The 15,814-nt window shown below is 61.8% G+C and overlaps 1 protein-coding gene across 28 annotated transcripts in view; it reads right to left on the bottom strand.

Moving 5' to 3' along the window:
* Positions 1–1,269: 1,269 nt before the first annotated feature.
* The window catches only part of FBRSL1 (fibrosin like 1), an 83,947-nt gene continuing 69,402 nt past the window's right edge, over positions 1,270–15,814 (bottom strand). For 2 of the 28 annotated variants that reach the window (XM_043902168.1, XM_043902162.1), the window contains 15 exons: positions 15,442–15,487; positions 12,598–12,913; positions 12,267–12,487; positions 11,495–11,563; positions 11,127–11,326; positions 10,360–10,410; positions 10,067–10,162; positions 9,451–9,519; positions 9,269–9,301; positions 8,984–9,055; positions 7,606–7,735; positions 5,368–5,445; positions 5,121–5,204; positions 4,738–4,945; positions 1,270–3,370 (listed from right to left, as the gene is read on the bottom strand). In XM_043902168.1, the coding sequence (XP_043758103.1) occupies positions 2,530–3,370; positions 4,738–4,945; positions 5,121–5,204; positions 5,368–5,445; positions 7,606–7,735; positions 8,984–9,055; positions 9,269–9,301; positions 9,451–9,519; positions 10,067–10,162; positions 10,360–10,410; positions 11,127–11,326; positions 11,495–11,563; positions 12,267–12,487; positions 12,598–12,913; positions 15,442–15,487 (2,514 nt within the window). In that variant the 3' untranslated portion in view covers positions 1,270–2,529. Of the gene's footprint in view, positions 3,371–4,737; positions 4,946–5,120; positions 5,205–5,367; positions 5,446–7,605; positions 7,736–8,983; positions 9,056–9,268; positions 9,302–9,450; positions 9,520–10,066; positions 10,163–10,359; positions 10,411–11,126; positions 11,327–11,399; positions 11,564–12,266; positions 12,488–12,597; positions 12,914–15,441; positions 15,488–15,814 lie in introns of all 28 variants that reach the window. The other 26 variants (XM_043902166.1, XM_043902165.1, XM_043902164.1 and 23 more) reach the window with 26 other exon arrangements.

Below are 15,814 nucleotides of genomic sequence, written 5' to 3'. Positions count from 1 at the left end.
GCCCTTTGGGAAGACATTCCGTTAGAGAACGTGATCCCTTGGAAACAAGATCCCTTAGAGATGGCCTGCCCCAGGGCAGATACCAACCCTACCCTGCAGGTGACGTGCTGCCAAGGGCCCTCCTCTGAAACCAGGTAAGAAGCACAGGCCTCCTCGCCGTGTCCCTGTGGTTCAATGCAGACTGTCATTTGGCTTTAACTCAAACATTTAATCCCTTCATCCCTGGGCTCCCAAGTGGTCTCCGTCAAGGGCAGACCCTGAATGGCATCCATCCTCCAACTACACCTACGCCTGGGGCCCCAGGGCCCTGGGTGCCGAGCTGGCTGGGTCTCTGCTTCTCAGGGTCTGCTCCACGGGGACCCTGCAGCGCTGTGGGGTGTGGCCCGGGTGACCGGGCGGAGCAGCCCAGGGTGTGGTCACCGGCCTCCCACAGTCCATCAGCAGAGCACGGTGACAGGTTGCTCCTGACACTCTGCTGTGGAGGCTACCAATGAGACAAAGGCAAACCAAGCCGTGCAGGAGGAAGGCACTATGGCCGGCTGGGGCTGGTCCCTGGGAACCAAACTCCTGTGGAAAAGGCCCTGGAGGGTGCTCTGGCCGCAAGTGACCAGGAGCGTCTCCCTGGGGATGAAGGGCATGCCCCCGCCCCCTCCTCCGCCAGCTCTCCATGGGGACTCCAATGGGCTTAGGCTCCAGGCAGTTCTGAGCCAGGCTCCTCACCCTAGGAAGCCAATCCAATTGGGGTGCAGTGCCAGGGCCCCATTTCCAAACCATGCCAGGGTAGGGGTACAGACCCAGTGCTGAGCACAAGCAGCTGAGGTCCCCACTGCAGGGCGGGCACCCCCACGCCTGTGTCCTCCAGCAGGTCAGGGCAGCAGGTCTGCCCCTGTGCCCCTCCTTGCTGAGATCTCCCCTCTCCAACAATGGTTACCTGCTCTCCTAGGGGAGCAGGGGGCGAGACCACCCCTCCTGAGGACGTGCACCCTGGCCCCCAGTGCACAGAGAAAAACCACCCAGAGGACAAGTTCGGGGCTGGGGTGATGTGGCAGGTGACAGGGTGGGGACTGTGGGACCAAAGCACCTGAAGGCAAGATGGAGATGCCAGCAAAGGTCAGAGGGAGGAGCCCTGGCAGCAGGAACTGCTTTGGGGAGCGAGCCCAGGGGAGGCAGGGCAGACCTGGAGGGCAGGAGCCAGGGGCTGGGGGAAGTAACTGGGGGCGGGTACATTACCCCCACCTGCCACAAAGCCCCACAAAACACTCAACCACCTTTTCATCCAAAATCAAGGCTGTATTTACCTTCATTGGTTGATGTGAGAACAGATTGTTTAAAATAACTGGGGTCTACCGTGAAAACACGGGGTTGAAAGTACAGAACGGAATAAAGCAAACAGCCAGGGATGGCCAAACCGAGGCTCCAACGCTCAGGACACAGATGTGGACGTCAGGAAAGAAGGGATACTGACGACAGGGCACGGTGACATTCACGGGGTTATGAAAGTAAGACTGAAACCGAAAGAAAATCATGCCAAAGCCTTGGCAGGTGGGAGAACATGAGACCAATGTCTTCTGACGGCCTCCGTGGAGAAGAAACACAGGTTATTTCTTTTGTGATCAGCCTTGAGCCTCTTTACCTCCCAATCCCTACTCATCTAGGGTGGATCCCCAGGCCACCGCATAGCCAGCCCGAGGTGCACGCACTTCCCAGGGCCGCTCTGCGGTCCCCCAGCGGCCTGGCCGCTCAAGCGCTTGCATAGTTGAAGGATGTTGCTGCCATTAAACGTCTGAGGGCAGTTCCAACTGACAGCGGGTGGGTTGTTGTGACCACCTTAAACAAATAACCAGAGAAATTTCTAGAAACTGTTTTTATAAAGTCTACCTAGGTTAAGAATTTAATAACATCATATATTTATATTAACAGACTATTTACAGTTTCATTTTTCTTTTTAAAAAAACAAACCGAAAAAGAAACCCTTTTACACTTCTGCATAATAAGGCAAAAAAAGCTTTGTACATTATTATCTTAATATATATCTGTAACTTCGGTTCCAAGTACCAAGGGAGGGCCAGGGCCGGGCCTGAGTGGGGGCCTCACAGTGCATTGGACAAAATGACCGTTTTTTTTTTTTTCTCCATAAATAAGACAAAAAAACCCCAGGGGTTCTGGAGACGGATCTGAGGCCATTAAATTGCAAAACCAAACTAAAAGTAAAAAAGCAAAAGTGTCTTTCGTTTCTCTTAAGTGTCTAAAGAGCACAAAGTTGAAAAAAATACAAATCTATTAAAAATGCTTCTCACCTGTGGGAAAAAGGTACAAACTTGAATTTTTTTTTTTTTTCCAGTAGCCTAATCTCAAGCTCGGAAAACAAAAGATCACCCCCAGAAAAGCTGTGTGTGACACCCCCAACGCTGCGAGTGGAAAAGTGAGCGTCGCCACCCCAGGGCCGATGGAACTGTGCTTAAGTTCTAGAAACGGAGGTTTAGAAAAGTGGACAGCAGTGCGTTCCTGGAGGGAGCGGCCCCGCGGCCACTACCGCGCCTCCACCTCCTGGGGGTTGCGGGAAGGGGAGTAGTCGCGGGCCTCGCCCGGCACGCGGGCCCCCAGCGGCGTAGTCCTGCTCCGCGGCTGCCCGGGGGGCGTGGGGGGCCCGCCTGCGGCCACCAGCGGAGGCGGCGCGCCGAGCGCGGCGGCGGAGGCGGCGGGCGGGGTCCGCGTCAGGAGACTGTTGTGCAGCGCGGCGGCGGCGGCGGGCGCGAGGCGCGGGTAGTGCAGGGCGCCCAGCGCCGGCAGCAGCGCCGCGCCGTCCAGGTGCGCGGCCCGGGCGCGCTCCAGCTCGTCGCGGCGCGCCTCCCGCAGGCGCTCCGGACTGTAGTCGTGCGGTTCGCGGTCCCGGTAGGGGCGCTCGGGCGGCTCGAGGAGGGCGGCAGGGCCCGGGCCTGGCGGGGCGCGGCGGGGCAGCTCCGGGCCGCGGTAGGCGTCGCGCGGCGGCTCCCATGCAAAGGTTGGGCGCTCGCGGCCCACGGGGCCCGGGCCGGGCTGTGGGGGCGCGTCGCCGTCCTCCCCGCGCTCCTCCTTGACCTTCACTTCGCTCTGGGACCGCTCGGCCGACGCCTCGTGCGGCTTCCCGGGCTCACGGCCCAGGAGACCGGCCAGGCGCAGGCCTTCCCCCAGGGCCATCTTGCTGGGCTTGGGGCCGTCCTCCCTGGCCGGGGAGCGGCTCTCCTTGATGCGGAGCTCAGCCTCGCGTTCGGTGGGAATCCCGGGCCGGCCCGGATCGCCCTGGCCCCGGAGCAGGAGGCCACTGCCTGGGTGGCCCACGGGCGCCGCCGGAGAGGCCCGGCTCAGCAGGCGTGTCTTTTCCAGGAGGTCCCTGGGAGTGACAATACAGACATCCCCGCTCAGCCTGACGCGACACCCTGCAGTGAGCTCCTCTGCCACCAAGGTCCCACCTCAATGCTCCTTGTGTGTGGGTGTGTCCACTTAGCAGCCTAGGTTCCTGTGCGATTACTGCTAGTGGCACCCATCAACACACACATGGTGATCATAACCCACACCCCCCCAAGGGCACCCCCATACCTGCCTCCCCGCCCACAGGCAACTTTGGAGCCCAACTTTGCAGCAGCAGCACAGACTTCACCAGAACCCAGGCCACTGAGCCCCTGAGCCAGGAGAAGCCCTTCAGTGGGGGGAGGGGGGGGGGCTCCATGCCCCCTCAGACACACTGATCCTTTAGAGGGACGGGGCTCTGAAACCCTCTTCTGGTGGGTGTGTGTGGCCTGGCTGGGGTTCACAGAGTTCCGCCCGCCCCATCCCAGTCTGGTTCTCACCCATGAGGCGCCACTCTACGTTTTAGCCCTTTGGCCCTGAGGCTGGGAGCAAGGTGGGCATGGCCTCCACCCTGATGAGGGGGCTGGGATGGCAGCTGAGCTTAAGCGTATCAGGTGCCCAGGTCCCCTTCCAACCTTCACTGCTGCACCTGGCCACTCTTACTGTACTTGCAGCCCGCCCTCTTGACCCTGATGTCCCCACGGGGGGCTGCAGTTCCCTGGGCTGCTCCCCAGCACCCTTCCTGGGGCCTGTGACAATTGTCCCCGTTATCTTCTAGGCCAGCCCCTCCCTCACTGTGCTCTCAGGCTCTGCCCAACACCTAGCTTGCAGCAATGCCTGGACCTGGCCGGAAGGGCTGGCCAGGGGGCCTTCCCCTGCTCCTGTCTGCATGCTGGCCCATGACTCAAATCCCGGACTCTGACACTCACCTGTTAATGCAGGCTCCCTCCTGCCCTGCCCTGGCCTAGCTCTGCTGCCCGTGGGGTGAGGGGTGGGAACACACAACCTCAGCTCCCATCCTCCAGCCCAGGGAGCTCCCCACAGGTGTACCTCCCAGACCTGGCACCCCCTGGTGGTTCAGCAGCCCACCTCCAGACCCCACTGTGGTCCAGAAGCCCACCGTCCCTGCCAGGGCCTTGGAAGAAGTAACCCTCATCCTGGATGGCACCTGCCCAGACCGTGCCCCAGCAAGTCTTCTGTGGGAACAAGGTGGAGTGTGTGTGGACTCGGGGGTCCCCTTCCCCTGGTCTTTCTGCAGTCTTTGTGTCCTCCCACAGAAGGAGATTTCAGTTTGCGCCCTTGGGTTCAGCAGAGGTGGCTGGGGGCTGCAGGTGCTGGGTGGGGGTGGGGGCCAAAGTGGGGGGGGTCAGGGAGCTGGCAGAACGAGCAAGTGGAGGGGCCCCTACTCACCGGTCCCGCTCCTCCTTGCCCTTGTCCAGCTCTCGGTCGTGGTTGGTCAGGGCTGAGACCCGCTCGGCGTCTACAGGCTTGGGCCACGGGGGTGGCGTGGGGAAGGAGGGTGGCGCTCGGTGCAGCCGGTTCCAGGCCTCGTGGGGGCTGGGCAGGCCATGCAGCGTGGGGCCCTCCTTGGGGGCAAAGATGCCACCGCCGCTGGGAGCTGGAGTGGGGGTGGTGGCAGAGGGTGAGGCCGGGTGCCAGGGAGGAGCACACACAGGGAGATGCCCAACCCCAGGCCTGCGTGTGCCCCGAGACGAGGGGTGACAGTCCACCCGGTGTGCCCTGATGCACACCCATGCCCGCATGAGGGGAGAGCAGGGGGCAGGGTCACTCACTCAGCGTGTGGCTGCCGAGGCCTCCGAAGGCGTTGCTGCCCAGGCTCCCCAGGCCCCCAAAGGTGCTTGATCTGCTGAAAGGGTCTGTGGGGACAACAAACACTCAGGGATTTCTGTGTGCACCGGGACCTCCCCCACCCCGGGGCTCCAAAACCTGGCAGGTACCACCTGCACAATCCGAGGGTGCCCTGGTTCTTGGGGGTCAGCACAGGCCAGCCAGACTGCACAGACCTCAGGGGACACCTACCTGTCAAGTGACCAGTGGGCAGGAAGCTGCCAGGATGCGCTGAGGGTCCGAACGGGTTGGCGGCGGGATGGGTGGCACCTGGAGAGGGGGGAGGCTGTTGGAGGCCCGGGTGCACCCACCTCCCCTTCCAAGCTCAGGACCAGCTAGGAGGTAGGCTCTCATCTCCCTGAGTCTGGAGGACGACGCAGGGGAGCAGGGAGGGAGGTGCTGATGGCAGTGAAGGCCCCGGAGGAAACAGGGCAGAGAAGGGCCTGAGGCTGAGCCGTGAGGCGCTACTCCCCCAGCCAGCTACCCTCGGAGGGCCCAACCAGAGCTAACAAACAATGCTGGTCATGTGACAGTGAGTGTGGCCTGGTGCAGATGGACCACGGCCCGAAGACGGCAGCCCCTCCGGTGGTGTCCCCTGGCTGCAGGCCGCAGCCCACAAGCATCGGTGCGGTGTCAGCCCCGCTCTCCCGATGCCCCTCAGAACCCAATCTGGAGGGCCCAGTCCTGAGAAGGGGCTGCTGGGTCAAGGGCCGACTCTGCCGCTTAGGGCGTCCCACCTTCTGTCTAGAGGTGAATTTCTGGTGAGACCTGTGAGAGGGGTGCCCTCTCCTGTCTCTCCAGCTCCCTCCACCTGTGGGGACCCCAACAATGGAGTGCTCCTGTCTGCCTGCCGTGGGAGTCACAGGCGGGCTCTTCCACCCAGACAAATGCAGGATTAGTTCCCAGAGAGCTTCCACCTAGAAACGTGATCTCATTTCTAAGTGACCTTATGAAGAAATCAAACCAGAAGTTAGGAAACAGCTGGTCCAGTGCTGAAGAGGATGCTATGAGAGCATGTGGAGGGCAGTCAGGGGAACGTGCTGCCTTAAAAAGCTACACCCCAAGGAAAGGCCAACGAGCCGATACTCCCTGGGGAAGAGGATGGAAGAAACACACGCCAGATTGGGGGGAGGGGGTGACCAGGTGTCAGGCGGGGACAGCAGGGCCCTGGTCTGGGTGGGGCATGTGCTGGGGGAAGTGGGCACACAGCAGGACGAGGCCATGGGTGGAGGGAAGCACACAGGGGCCCAGGCCACAGTCTGTAGGCTATGGCCTAAGAAGTCTGCTGGCCGCCAGGGCTGAGGCCCAGATGGGAGGCGCTCTGTTTTCTGAGGGACCCTGACACCTGGGAGACGTCTCTGCCCTGGCTGGGGACTGGAGGCCATGAGGGTGGTGGAGTGGGGGCTGGGAAGAGCCGCCCAGCTCACAGGCCAGCCAGCATGACCCCATCACACTGGTGCGCTAATAGGCTGTCTGCAGGGACTGACATGACAGGAAGCAAGCGTGAGCTTGTGCCAGAGTGTGAACACGGTGGATGTGAGGAGTGGTCAGGGAAGGTTCTCTGAGGAGGTGACATCCTTCAAGGGCCTGACGGCTGGGGAGGTGGGAGCAGCTGCCCTGTGGCCTCCAGACCATCACCCTGGGCCGGCACCTGGGAACTCGGGTTTCAGGAGGTTTCTCACCTTCCTCTGATGGGAATGCCTCACTCACATGTGTTCAGGTTGTGCAGTGTGGTTTGTGCTGAGCACCCGCTTTCCTTTCGGGAGTCTGGGTTTTGGTCCAGGCACACATAGGTGCCTACGTGACTGGCCCCCAGTAAGAAGCCAGGACGCTGGGTCCCCACAAGCTTCCCTGGGAGACAGCCTCTCACCCTGTTGTCAGGGCTCCTTTCTGGGGAATAAAGTGCGTCCTGGGGCTCCTCGGGCAGTGCTCAGGAGACACCCACTTCCACCCTCTCCTCCATTCCTTGCTGACAGATGTAGGTCCCTTGGCTACAATGCATATAGCTGGTGGGGTGTGAGACATGGGCTGAGTCCCGGGGGCGCTGCCAGCCCAGCGATGGTCCTAGGGACCCTGACACAGTGAAGCTGTGGTGTGGCTGCTGGCGGAGGTGAGCCCGGAACAGCGGCTCTGGAGCAGTTTCCCACCATTCGGACAACAGCCAAACCCTTCCTGGGAGGGAAGCCCCAGAGAGGAGCGCGTCCTGGGCCAGAGCATGGGCAGGGTCAGGTCAGAGGTGGGGACACCTCTGGGGGTGTGGAGGGAGAAGCCTGAGGCGGGCAGGACTGCCAGACCCCACCTGCTATAGCTGGAGAAACAAAAGCGCTGCCCACACAAGCCAGAGGAGAAAGGCGAGAGCGCGGCTGCCAGGCCACCCCCGGGCCTGCACGGTGGCCAGGCCGCCAGCCCCCCTGGGCCAGGCCGCCTTACCCGAGCTGGAGAAGAGGGGCCGGGCCAGGTCCTGCGGGCAGTGGAGTCCGGCGAACACGCCCGGGGCGGGGGGTCTGCTGAACAAGTCCAGCTTGGTGCCCACGTCCAGCTTGTGGGGCTCCAGCTGCATCTGCCGGGACAGAGCGTGTATAGGGGCCGGAGGCCGGGCCTCTGTCCTGCTCGCCACCAGGCTGCCGATGAGCTGGACAAGGTGTGATGCCCCCGGCTCCGCTGGCCTCGCTCAGTGGGCGGAGAGACAGGTAAGAGCCATCCTGACCACGTGTCAGCGATGCGGGGGAACTGAAACGTCGTCACGTGTGGTCGATATAGGAGGTTCCCGATTGCGGCGTTTCGCTCCTGTTTATATGGTCTTTGAAAGCTGGTGTTTTACACTTAAAACTCATCTCAATTTGGATGCTACATTTTCATTAGAAATACTCTGTTTAGATTTTGTAAAGGTGAGTTGGAAAAGTACATGCGCATACCCGAGTCTTTCCAGTTTTCCAATGGCTAAATTTACCATGAGTATTAAAATTTAAATGTATTAAATAAAACTAAGATGCCAGTCCCTGGGTCACTAGGGCCACGGGAGGCATGGGCGGGCCAAGTCCGTCCCAGTTCTTCCTGCTGTGGTGACAACAGAGGGGTGCCCCCACCCTGCCTCCTCCACTGCGCACTTCCAGGCACGCTACCTGAGTGTATGTTAATCCGTCATAAATCCCTTTCTGTGACTTGTCCTTTGTAACCCACTTAAAGCGTGATGATTTAAAAATACCTTGAGTAAGGGTAACGTGTTACCTGAGATGACAGACAGAAGTGTGGAGACCCTTCTGTGATACAGGGTGCAGGATCCCATCCTGGCCTCCCTCAGCACCCCAGCCCACTCTCCCTGGCTGCAAGTCCCCAGGCTTCCCAGGGCCGCCTCTTCCCTGCATCGCTCAGCCAGGGCATCTGGCATCACCCACTGGGGGGAGGATGGCCTCAAGCTGGGTTCCTCTTCACCACCTGTCCCCCCCAGGAGCATGCAGGCTCCGTGAGCACTTATGTTCAACTTTGTCCATGGCCCACAGCAGACACTTAATAAACACTTGGGGGAAAGGGGGGGCCGGGCCAAATGCTCCCTGGGAGAGCTTTGACTGACAGCAGGGAGGCCCAGCAGGATAACCCTGCCTGGGTCATCCCGGGTGACCGGCTGGGATGTGACTTTGAGTTCCCCATACACTTTTGTCCTGCTCCCCAGATCCGACCCCTGCTGGCCCGGCCCAGCGCTGGGGCAAGGGGCACATGCGCACACGTGTGGACGCTGGGGAGGGCCTGGCCCAAGAGAGGCGCCCTCTGAACCGCAGGCCTGGCTGGCAGGACGAGCAGTCCAGCTCACCTTTATCTTCTGCTGATGGTGGTAGATCTGCCAGGCGATCTGCACGTGCACAGCGCACCACTTCCCCGGCTTCTGCGACGGGGGGATGGGCTCAGCCTCGCGGCCAGAACCGTCTCCTCACGCCCCACCCCCAGATCCCTGCGGTCACAGGGCACCCCTGGGCCACCCCAGGGAGTCCTCCCTGGCCTCAGACCCTCCCCGAGGTCCCGCCGGGCCCCTTCCTCCCAAGGTGAGACACACAGGCACACACACAGACCTTACACATGCAAGCACGCACACACTCACCCTGATTGCTGTCCGGTACGGGTCGGACACCTGCTGTTGACAGAGGAGAAGTGTTAGACCCAGGCTCTGCAAGCAGTCAAGCCCGAGGAGTTGGGGAGGGGGGACTATGTGAGCCTCGTGGAGCCATGCTGGCTGGACGCCCACCCGGGAAGGAGAGAGGCAAGAACACCGCTGCCACCTACCCCGGGGGCTTTCTGCAGGAGGGTGTGAACCGCACTGGCCCGGCCTGTTAACTCGAGTGGGTTTGAAGTCTGAGGGGAGAGAGGGACACCGCACGAGACCACTTTGCAGGCTCCGTGCCCAGGTGGCACCAAACCCCTCCCCAGGGCACCGGTGTCCGCCTTGCCCTCCTTGTGGGGCCCTGCACGCTGTCACCCGGGATGGTCTGGCTTCCCACCACACCCTCCGTCCGGAGGTTTCTGAAAAGGGGGCAGGAGAAGGCTCTGATCGCTGTGCCGGGTAAAGGCAGCCCTGCTGCAGGGAAGGTGGGCAGAGCAAGCCCGGTCCCTGGTACCTAGGCCTCCTGCAGTGTGGATGGCCTTGGGCGGCTGCTGTCCACACTCCACCTCTGCTCCTCTGCACTGCTCCTCCCACCCCCCAACCCTGAGTGCTCCCAGTTGAGGAGCCAACAAGTGAAGCAAGGCTCTCCTGGCCCCGAAGGTCAGGATATTCTGCACTGAGGTGAAAGCCCTTCAGGTGCCACCCGGGATCATGACTGCCCTGAGAGATGCTGGATGGGGGGGGCGGTCCTGCAGCCCCTGCCCACCATACCCACCCCCTCCCGGGAGCAGCTGGTACCTTGGGCTGAAAAGCACCCTGCAGGGATCCAAAGGGGCCTGGGTGTGGGAGCAGGGCGGGCAGTCCTGGGACGGCCGGAGGGAAGGGCGGGAAAAACTGCAAGAGAAGGCGGGAGGGGTGTTCCAGGGGCCTTGCCGGGCACTCGGACATCCTGGGTAGGGGCGCGGGGCCTGGCCCTCTGGTCCCCACCCTGCCACGCCTGCACTAGGTGGGAAGCTACTTGGACAAGGTGCAGCCCGACCTCCACACCCCCCACCCTGCCTGGCGATCCCAGGGCACACAGGGACACTCACGTTGGAATGTCGGAAGTAGGGGCTGTCCAGCTTGGGCGTGTACTTGTCAAACTGGAAGGGAAGGAGGCAGAGAGTGAGGCCTCCCAACCTTGCCGATGCCCTCCACTGGCCAAGGTCCCACCCACACCGTCGGGCCAGGCAGCGGCCAGAATGAGGCTGGCGGCCTCCAGCCAGCTGTCCTCCAGGCTCCCCGAGGGTGCTGGCCCATGGCCCTTCCCCGTTCTAGTGACCTCAGCATAGGAGGTACAGACTCGCCCACCTGGGTGTCTGCAGCCATGACTGGGAGGGCAGGGCATGGAGCCCAGGGCTGGTGGTTAAGCTGCAGGGGCACACTGAGGCCACTGCTAACTGGCCAGTGCCAAAGCAAAGCTGGGAGGGGACTCTGCCCACAGCAGCTGGCTTGGGGATGAGATCTTGAGGCTCAGGAACATGGGAAGAGTCCTGATCTGCATGGCCCCTAGTCCTGGTCCTCCTGACCTGCTGCCTTGCTGCCAACTGAGACACTGAGGACCTGACATGGGTACAACTGGCCCCACGGTCATGTGGACGGGGTGTTCACCCGAGCCCAAGAGAATGGCCCAGGGCAGGGAGCTTCATGGGATGACCTGGGAGCGGGGGATGGGGGGAACCAGAGGAGGGGCTGGACGGACAGGCGGACCGAGCGGACGGTGTCAGCCTGCATGCGTGCAGAGAGCGTCTGCGTGTGCCTGCTGCGTGTCCCGCGCCCGGGCCACCCCCTCCCGCCTGCCGGCACGCAGCCTACGCACCGGCGGGGGTGCGGCGGGTGGCAGGAGCGGCGTCGGGGGCGGCCCGGCAGGGAAGGGGGCGAATGTGTGTTGGTGCTGGTGTGTGTGCTGGTGTGTGTGTTGGTGCTGGTGGAACTCCGCCCGCAGCAGAGCTCCCGGGCCCAGGGGGGCGCTCTGGACCAGAAAACGCGCGTTCAGCTCTTGCCTGAGCAGCTCGTGATCTACAAGAGAAAAAGAGAGAGACAGAGAGGCACGTCGGCCGCGGGCTCCCGGCGGGGCGAGGCGGATAGTCACCTGGCACTCCCGGTTTCGGCAGGCCAAGCCGTGGTGGCCGCTCGCTACGTGCGGGCCCCAGGGTGGAGGTAAGAGAGGTGCCTGTGACCAAGTACCAATCAGAATCCCCGAATGAGGCTGGCAATACATGATTGGCTGGCTGAATGAGATCAACAGGCTGGCATCTAAAGGCAAGAGAGAACACGGTGAGCCACCCCGGGAGCCCGAGACAGCCCTGTCGGGGAGCCCTGCCCGTCCCCGCCTCCCCAGACCATTGTCTTGGTCCCAGCCTGGGGCACTGAGGTGCCCCCAACTGAGCTGGGCTCAGACTTTTAGAAAAGAATTGGAGACCCATGAAAAATCCTTAGTGACCTAAGATTCGGCCATGAGGGGGGCACTTGGCTGGAATCAAGCAGTGAGGGAGAGGTCAGGCTAGCTGCAGTTCATCTGGGGCCCCGCTACCCCACAATTCAGCCCTATCCACCCCTGCCCCCACAGCAGCCTAGGGACCGAGGGATGGGAAGAGACACACAGCAGGCCCTGGGAGCCCTCATCGCAGTGACGACTGAGCAGCTCCAAGTTATACCAACTCCCGGCTCCCAACTGCCCTACTAGGCTTGGCAAGGGTTCAGAATGGAGCAGGGAGTGTGTATCCGTGTACACGTGTGTGCACGCGCGAATCTGTGTGTGTGCACAACTGAGGCCCTGACAGGAAGTGTCCTCTGCCCTGCACTGATGGTCTGGAGGAGCAGGTGGGAGAGAAGTCTGTCTCTCCGAGGCCAGTCCCCGCTTCCCAGGGGCACGTCCCTCCCTGCCCAGGGGTGAGGAGCCCAGAGTGGAGAGGGAACAGGCAGTGACCCTGGCCCCACCGACGGCACCCAGACCTACCGGCGGGGTGTCCTGGGATGACCAGGCTGTTGGCCGGCAGCGCCGGGGGCGGGGGCAGTGTCGGGGGCGCGGCGAACATGGCCGCCGCGTGGTGCTGGTGCTGGGCCTGCGAGCGGAGCGCCAAGTGTGAGGTAGAGAGGTGGGGGCCCGGCCCGTGAGGCGACAGGGACGCGTGCTTGGCGAGCCCCAGGCTGGCACCGCTGCTGGCGCTGCTGCTCCTGCTGCAGGGAGGGGCGCTCAGTGCCCGGCCGCGCGCCCCGCCTCCGCGCCGCCCCGCGCCCGCCTGAGGCCGCGCAGGCTCGGCCCCGCGCCCACCTGAGGCTGTGCCCACCTGAGGCTGTGCAGGCCGTTGTGCGCGGCCGGGCCGGGGCCTGGGAAGGCCCCCGGAGGGAGAGGCACGTGCGTCAGGAGCGGGGCCCGGGGCTGCGAGGGTGCAGGTGGCAGCTGCGGGGCGAGGCGGGGCAGCGCCGGGGCTTCCTTCTTGACCAGCGGGCTGGCCGCGGTGCTGGCGGAGGGCAGGACTGGCGCGGGGCTGCGCACGGGGGCCAGGAAGGGCGGCTCGGTGCTCAGCTCACGGCTGCGCTCCAGACCCGAGACCTTGGGCGCTGCCCCGGTCTTGGCCTCGGACTTCTCGCCCAGCGTGGGGCCTGCGGAGAGAGCGGCGGGGGTGAGTCTGGGGTTCAGGATCATTTCCAAAGGGGAACTAGGTGGCGCAGAGCCCCTGCCCACAACACCTTGGTATAACCCACCCCTTGCTCCCCAAGGCGGCTACCTGTCTGGAGGGCCAACCACCAAGGTATGTCATGCACCTCCTGCTCATGGCCATCTCAGTGCAGGGGCTCTTATGGCCCTGTTTTATGGAGGGAGACTCAAATGCATGAGAAAGCCGGCTCAGTCTGGGCACTGGACTCCAAGGTCTGCCGCCCTATCTCCCACCACGGTAGCGTCACTTGAGTGAGTGGCTGCTCTTTCTTGACCCACCCGACAGACCCAGGGCCTAAGCTCTTTTTTGGGTCCTCACCCTGGGGGAGACTTTCTGCCTTGCCTAGTCTGTTGGGAGAAAGTGGCTGCCTCAACTCATCACCACCCAGAGCCTCTACTCCTCTGAGCTCCAGGCCTGCCTTTGGGCCATCAGCAAGCCCGCTTGCTCATTCCAAGCCCTCCTTTTGAAGCTGCTCCGAGTGAGGTCTCAGGTCACGTGCCCAGGGGCCGGGTGGAAAGCACGTGTCCAGGCCAGGGGAGGCACCACCACCCATCTGAAAAGCTCTGCCTTCAGGGGATGACATCCCAGTTTTCCAGGAGGAATGGAAATTCAGGTTACTGAATGTGGTTCCTTCATCTGGCCTGTTGGTTGACTCCACTTCCTCCTCCAGGCCCAGGGGCCCATGCAGATGGCAGCCACGCAGAGTGACATGCTGGCCACAGCCTCCCCTGTGGCTGCAGGGCAGTGTAACCCATGACCCAGGCTGGCAGAGAGATGTCTCCTCTGCTAGGGCGACACCTCCCTGCCTTGGGCCTGTTTGCTTAGGAACAGACCTGAGGAGGAGGCCACTGCCACCACTCCTGCAAGGAGGACAGGAAACTGTCAGCCCACGTGCTCACAGCTGCCTGGGGAGGCTGGCCCTCTCTCCCCTCCTGTCTCTCTCACTTCTCCACATGCAAGGCTCTCGCAAAGTGAGAGCAGCCATCAGAACGGAAAGAGGCAGGCACGGGCCATGCAGACCTGGACGTGACCCCAGGCCTGCCCCCAATGCTCCAGCCCTGCTGGAGAGTCCTGGAATCTCTAGAGCCTCCTGCCACTGACAAAACCGTGAGCACTGCTACTGATCAACTCCCTCCAACTATGCACCTCTCTGGACACCTCAAAGCCTTGCCCAGTTCCCTGAACTCTGCTGAATCATAACCTCCAGAACCTGGCACTGTGACCTTATTTGGAAAAAGGGTCTTGGTAGCCATAATCAAGCTAAGAATCTCCAGATGAGATCAGCTGGGAATCGGGGGTTGAGGGTGCCTAAATCCAGTGACAGTGTCCTTAGAAGAGACAAGAAGAGGAAGGGGCCACATGAAGACAGAGGCAGAGATGGCAAGGATGCAGCCAGAAGCCCGGGGATGCCCACATTTGCAGGCAGTATTAGGAGCTGGAAGAGGCAGCAGGGACTCCTCCCCTGGAGCCTCTAGAGAGAGCACAACCCTGCACACACCTGACTCCAGACTTCTGGTCTCCGGAACTATGAGCCTGTTGTTTCAAGCCACATGGTTTGTGGTCATTTGTTGAAACTGATAACACCCTACGTTAATTCTGTCTGAAATGTCAGCTGAGCATGCCTGGCTCCAAGGAACCTCTAGTGGGCCTCCTTGTCCAGACTCTTCAGCAGGCATCGGCTCTGCTGCAATGCCTGACTTGAGGAAAGAGATTCCTGAGCTGAAGGCACGTACAGGCCATGCCCAGCTACCAGGCCAGCAGGACCTGTGGTGCACTGGGTACCCTAAGGCCTGTCCTGTGTAGTCATGTCCGAAGGGAGCCTCCCAAGCAAAAAGACTCCTTCTCTGTGCTGGGTCCAATGACACCTGTTCTGGGCCACAGCCACGACCAACAGGCTGGGCTACAAAGGGCTATCCTCTTGACGGGATGGTGCTGGCCAGAAGAGCTTTCTGCGAGGATGGGATGCCAGGCACCTGTGCTGTCCCACTCGGGATTCACTGGCTAGGGCCCAGGTGTGGCTGAGGAGTGAGTCTAGTCTGTTTCATGTTAATATAAACAGCCACACATGTGGTGGTGGCCATGGGGGCTAGTCCACACTGGCGGGGACGCTTCATGAGCTGGGAGCTGCTGTCCATCCCTAGAGCATGGGACTCCATGAACCTGGGAAGGGCCTGGGAAAGTACATTCCTAATGGTCCCCAGGGGGTATAGGGGACACCCCCCCCACTTTGGGAACCACCACTCCAGATCTGTGTGGCTCTGGCTGAGACACTGGTCCTCCTCCCAGCTCCCCCTGTTTCCTTGTGGCTGTTTCTGGGGGTGTGGTTTGCATCCCTCAGTAAATGGGAACACCTAATTCTGGCCTCAGGCTCTGCACCTAAAATCCAAGACAGAGCTAACTTGGGGCCTCCAGCTCATTTCAGGAGTGTGTCCTGTGCCTTTCTAGGGGCCTGGAGTCCAGAGACACACTTACCTTTATCGGCTGCTGGGGCAAAGAGTTTCTCGGAGCCCACAGATGCCTGGAAAAAAGAGAGGAGGGTCAGGTCAAAGTGACCTACAAGGCTGGGGTGAACCTGGCCCTTACCCCCTGTCCCTAGCACCCAGAGAACAGGTCTGGGCAGGCTCAGTGCACATGAGGGCTGCCCAGCCTGGCAGAACATGTCTTTCTGTGCCCACTGCCCCCACGTAGGAGGGCAACCACACCCAGGTCCAGTGGACTTGTACACAGATCACTCGGCCTGTGATCAGGGACCCAAGGTTCCACCCCTCAGCAGGGATGTGGGGGCTCAGTGGCCCTGCTGGGTGGGGAGCCAGGATTGGGGAATCTGGGTGCCTCCCTGCAGAGC

Source organism: Cervus elaphus, chromosome 5 (assembly GCF_910594005.1).
Source record: "Cervus elaphus chromosome 5, mCerEla1.1, whole genome shotgun sequence".
Taxonomy (NCBI): Eukaryota; Metazoa; Chordata; class Mammalia; order Artiodactyla; family Cervidae; genus Cervus; species Cervus elaphus.
The sequence above is the reverse complement of the archived record's forward strand: the minus strand, read 5'-3'. Positions and strand labels throughout refer to the sequence as shown.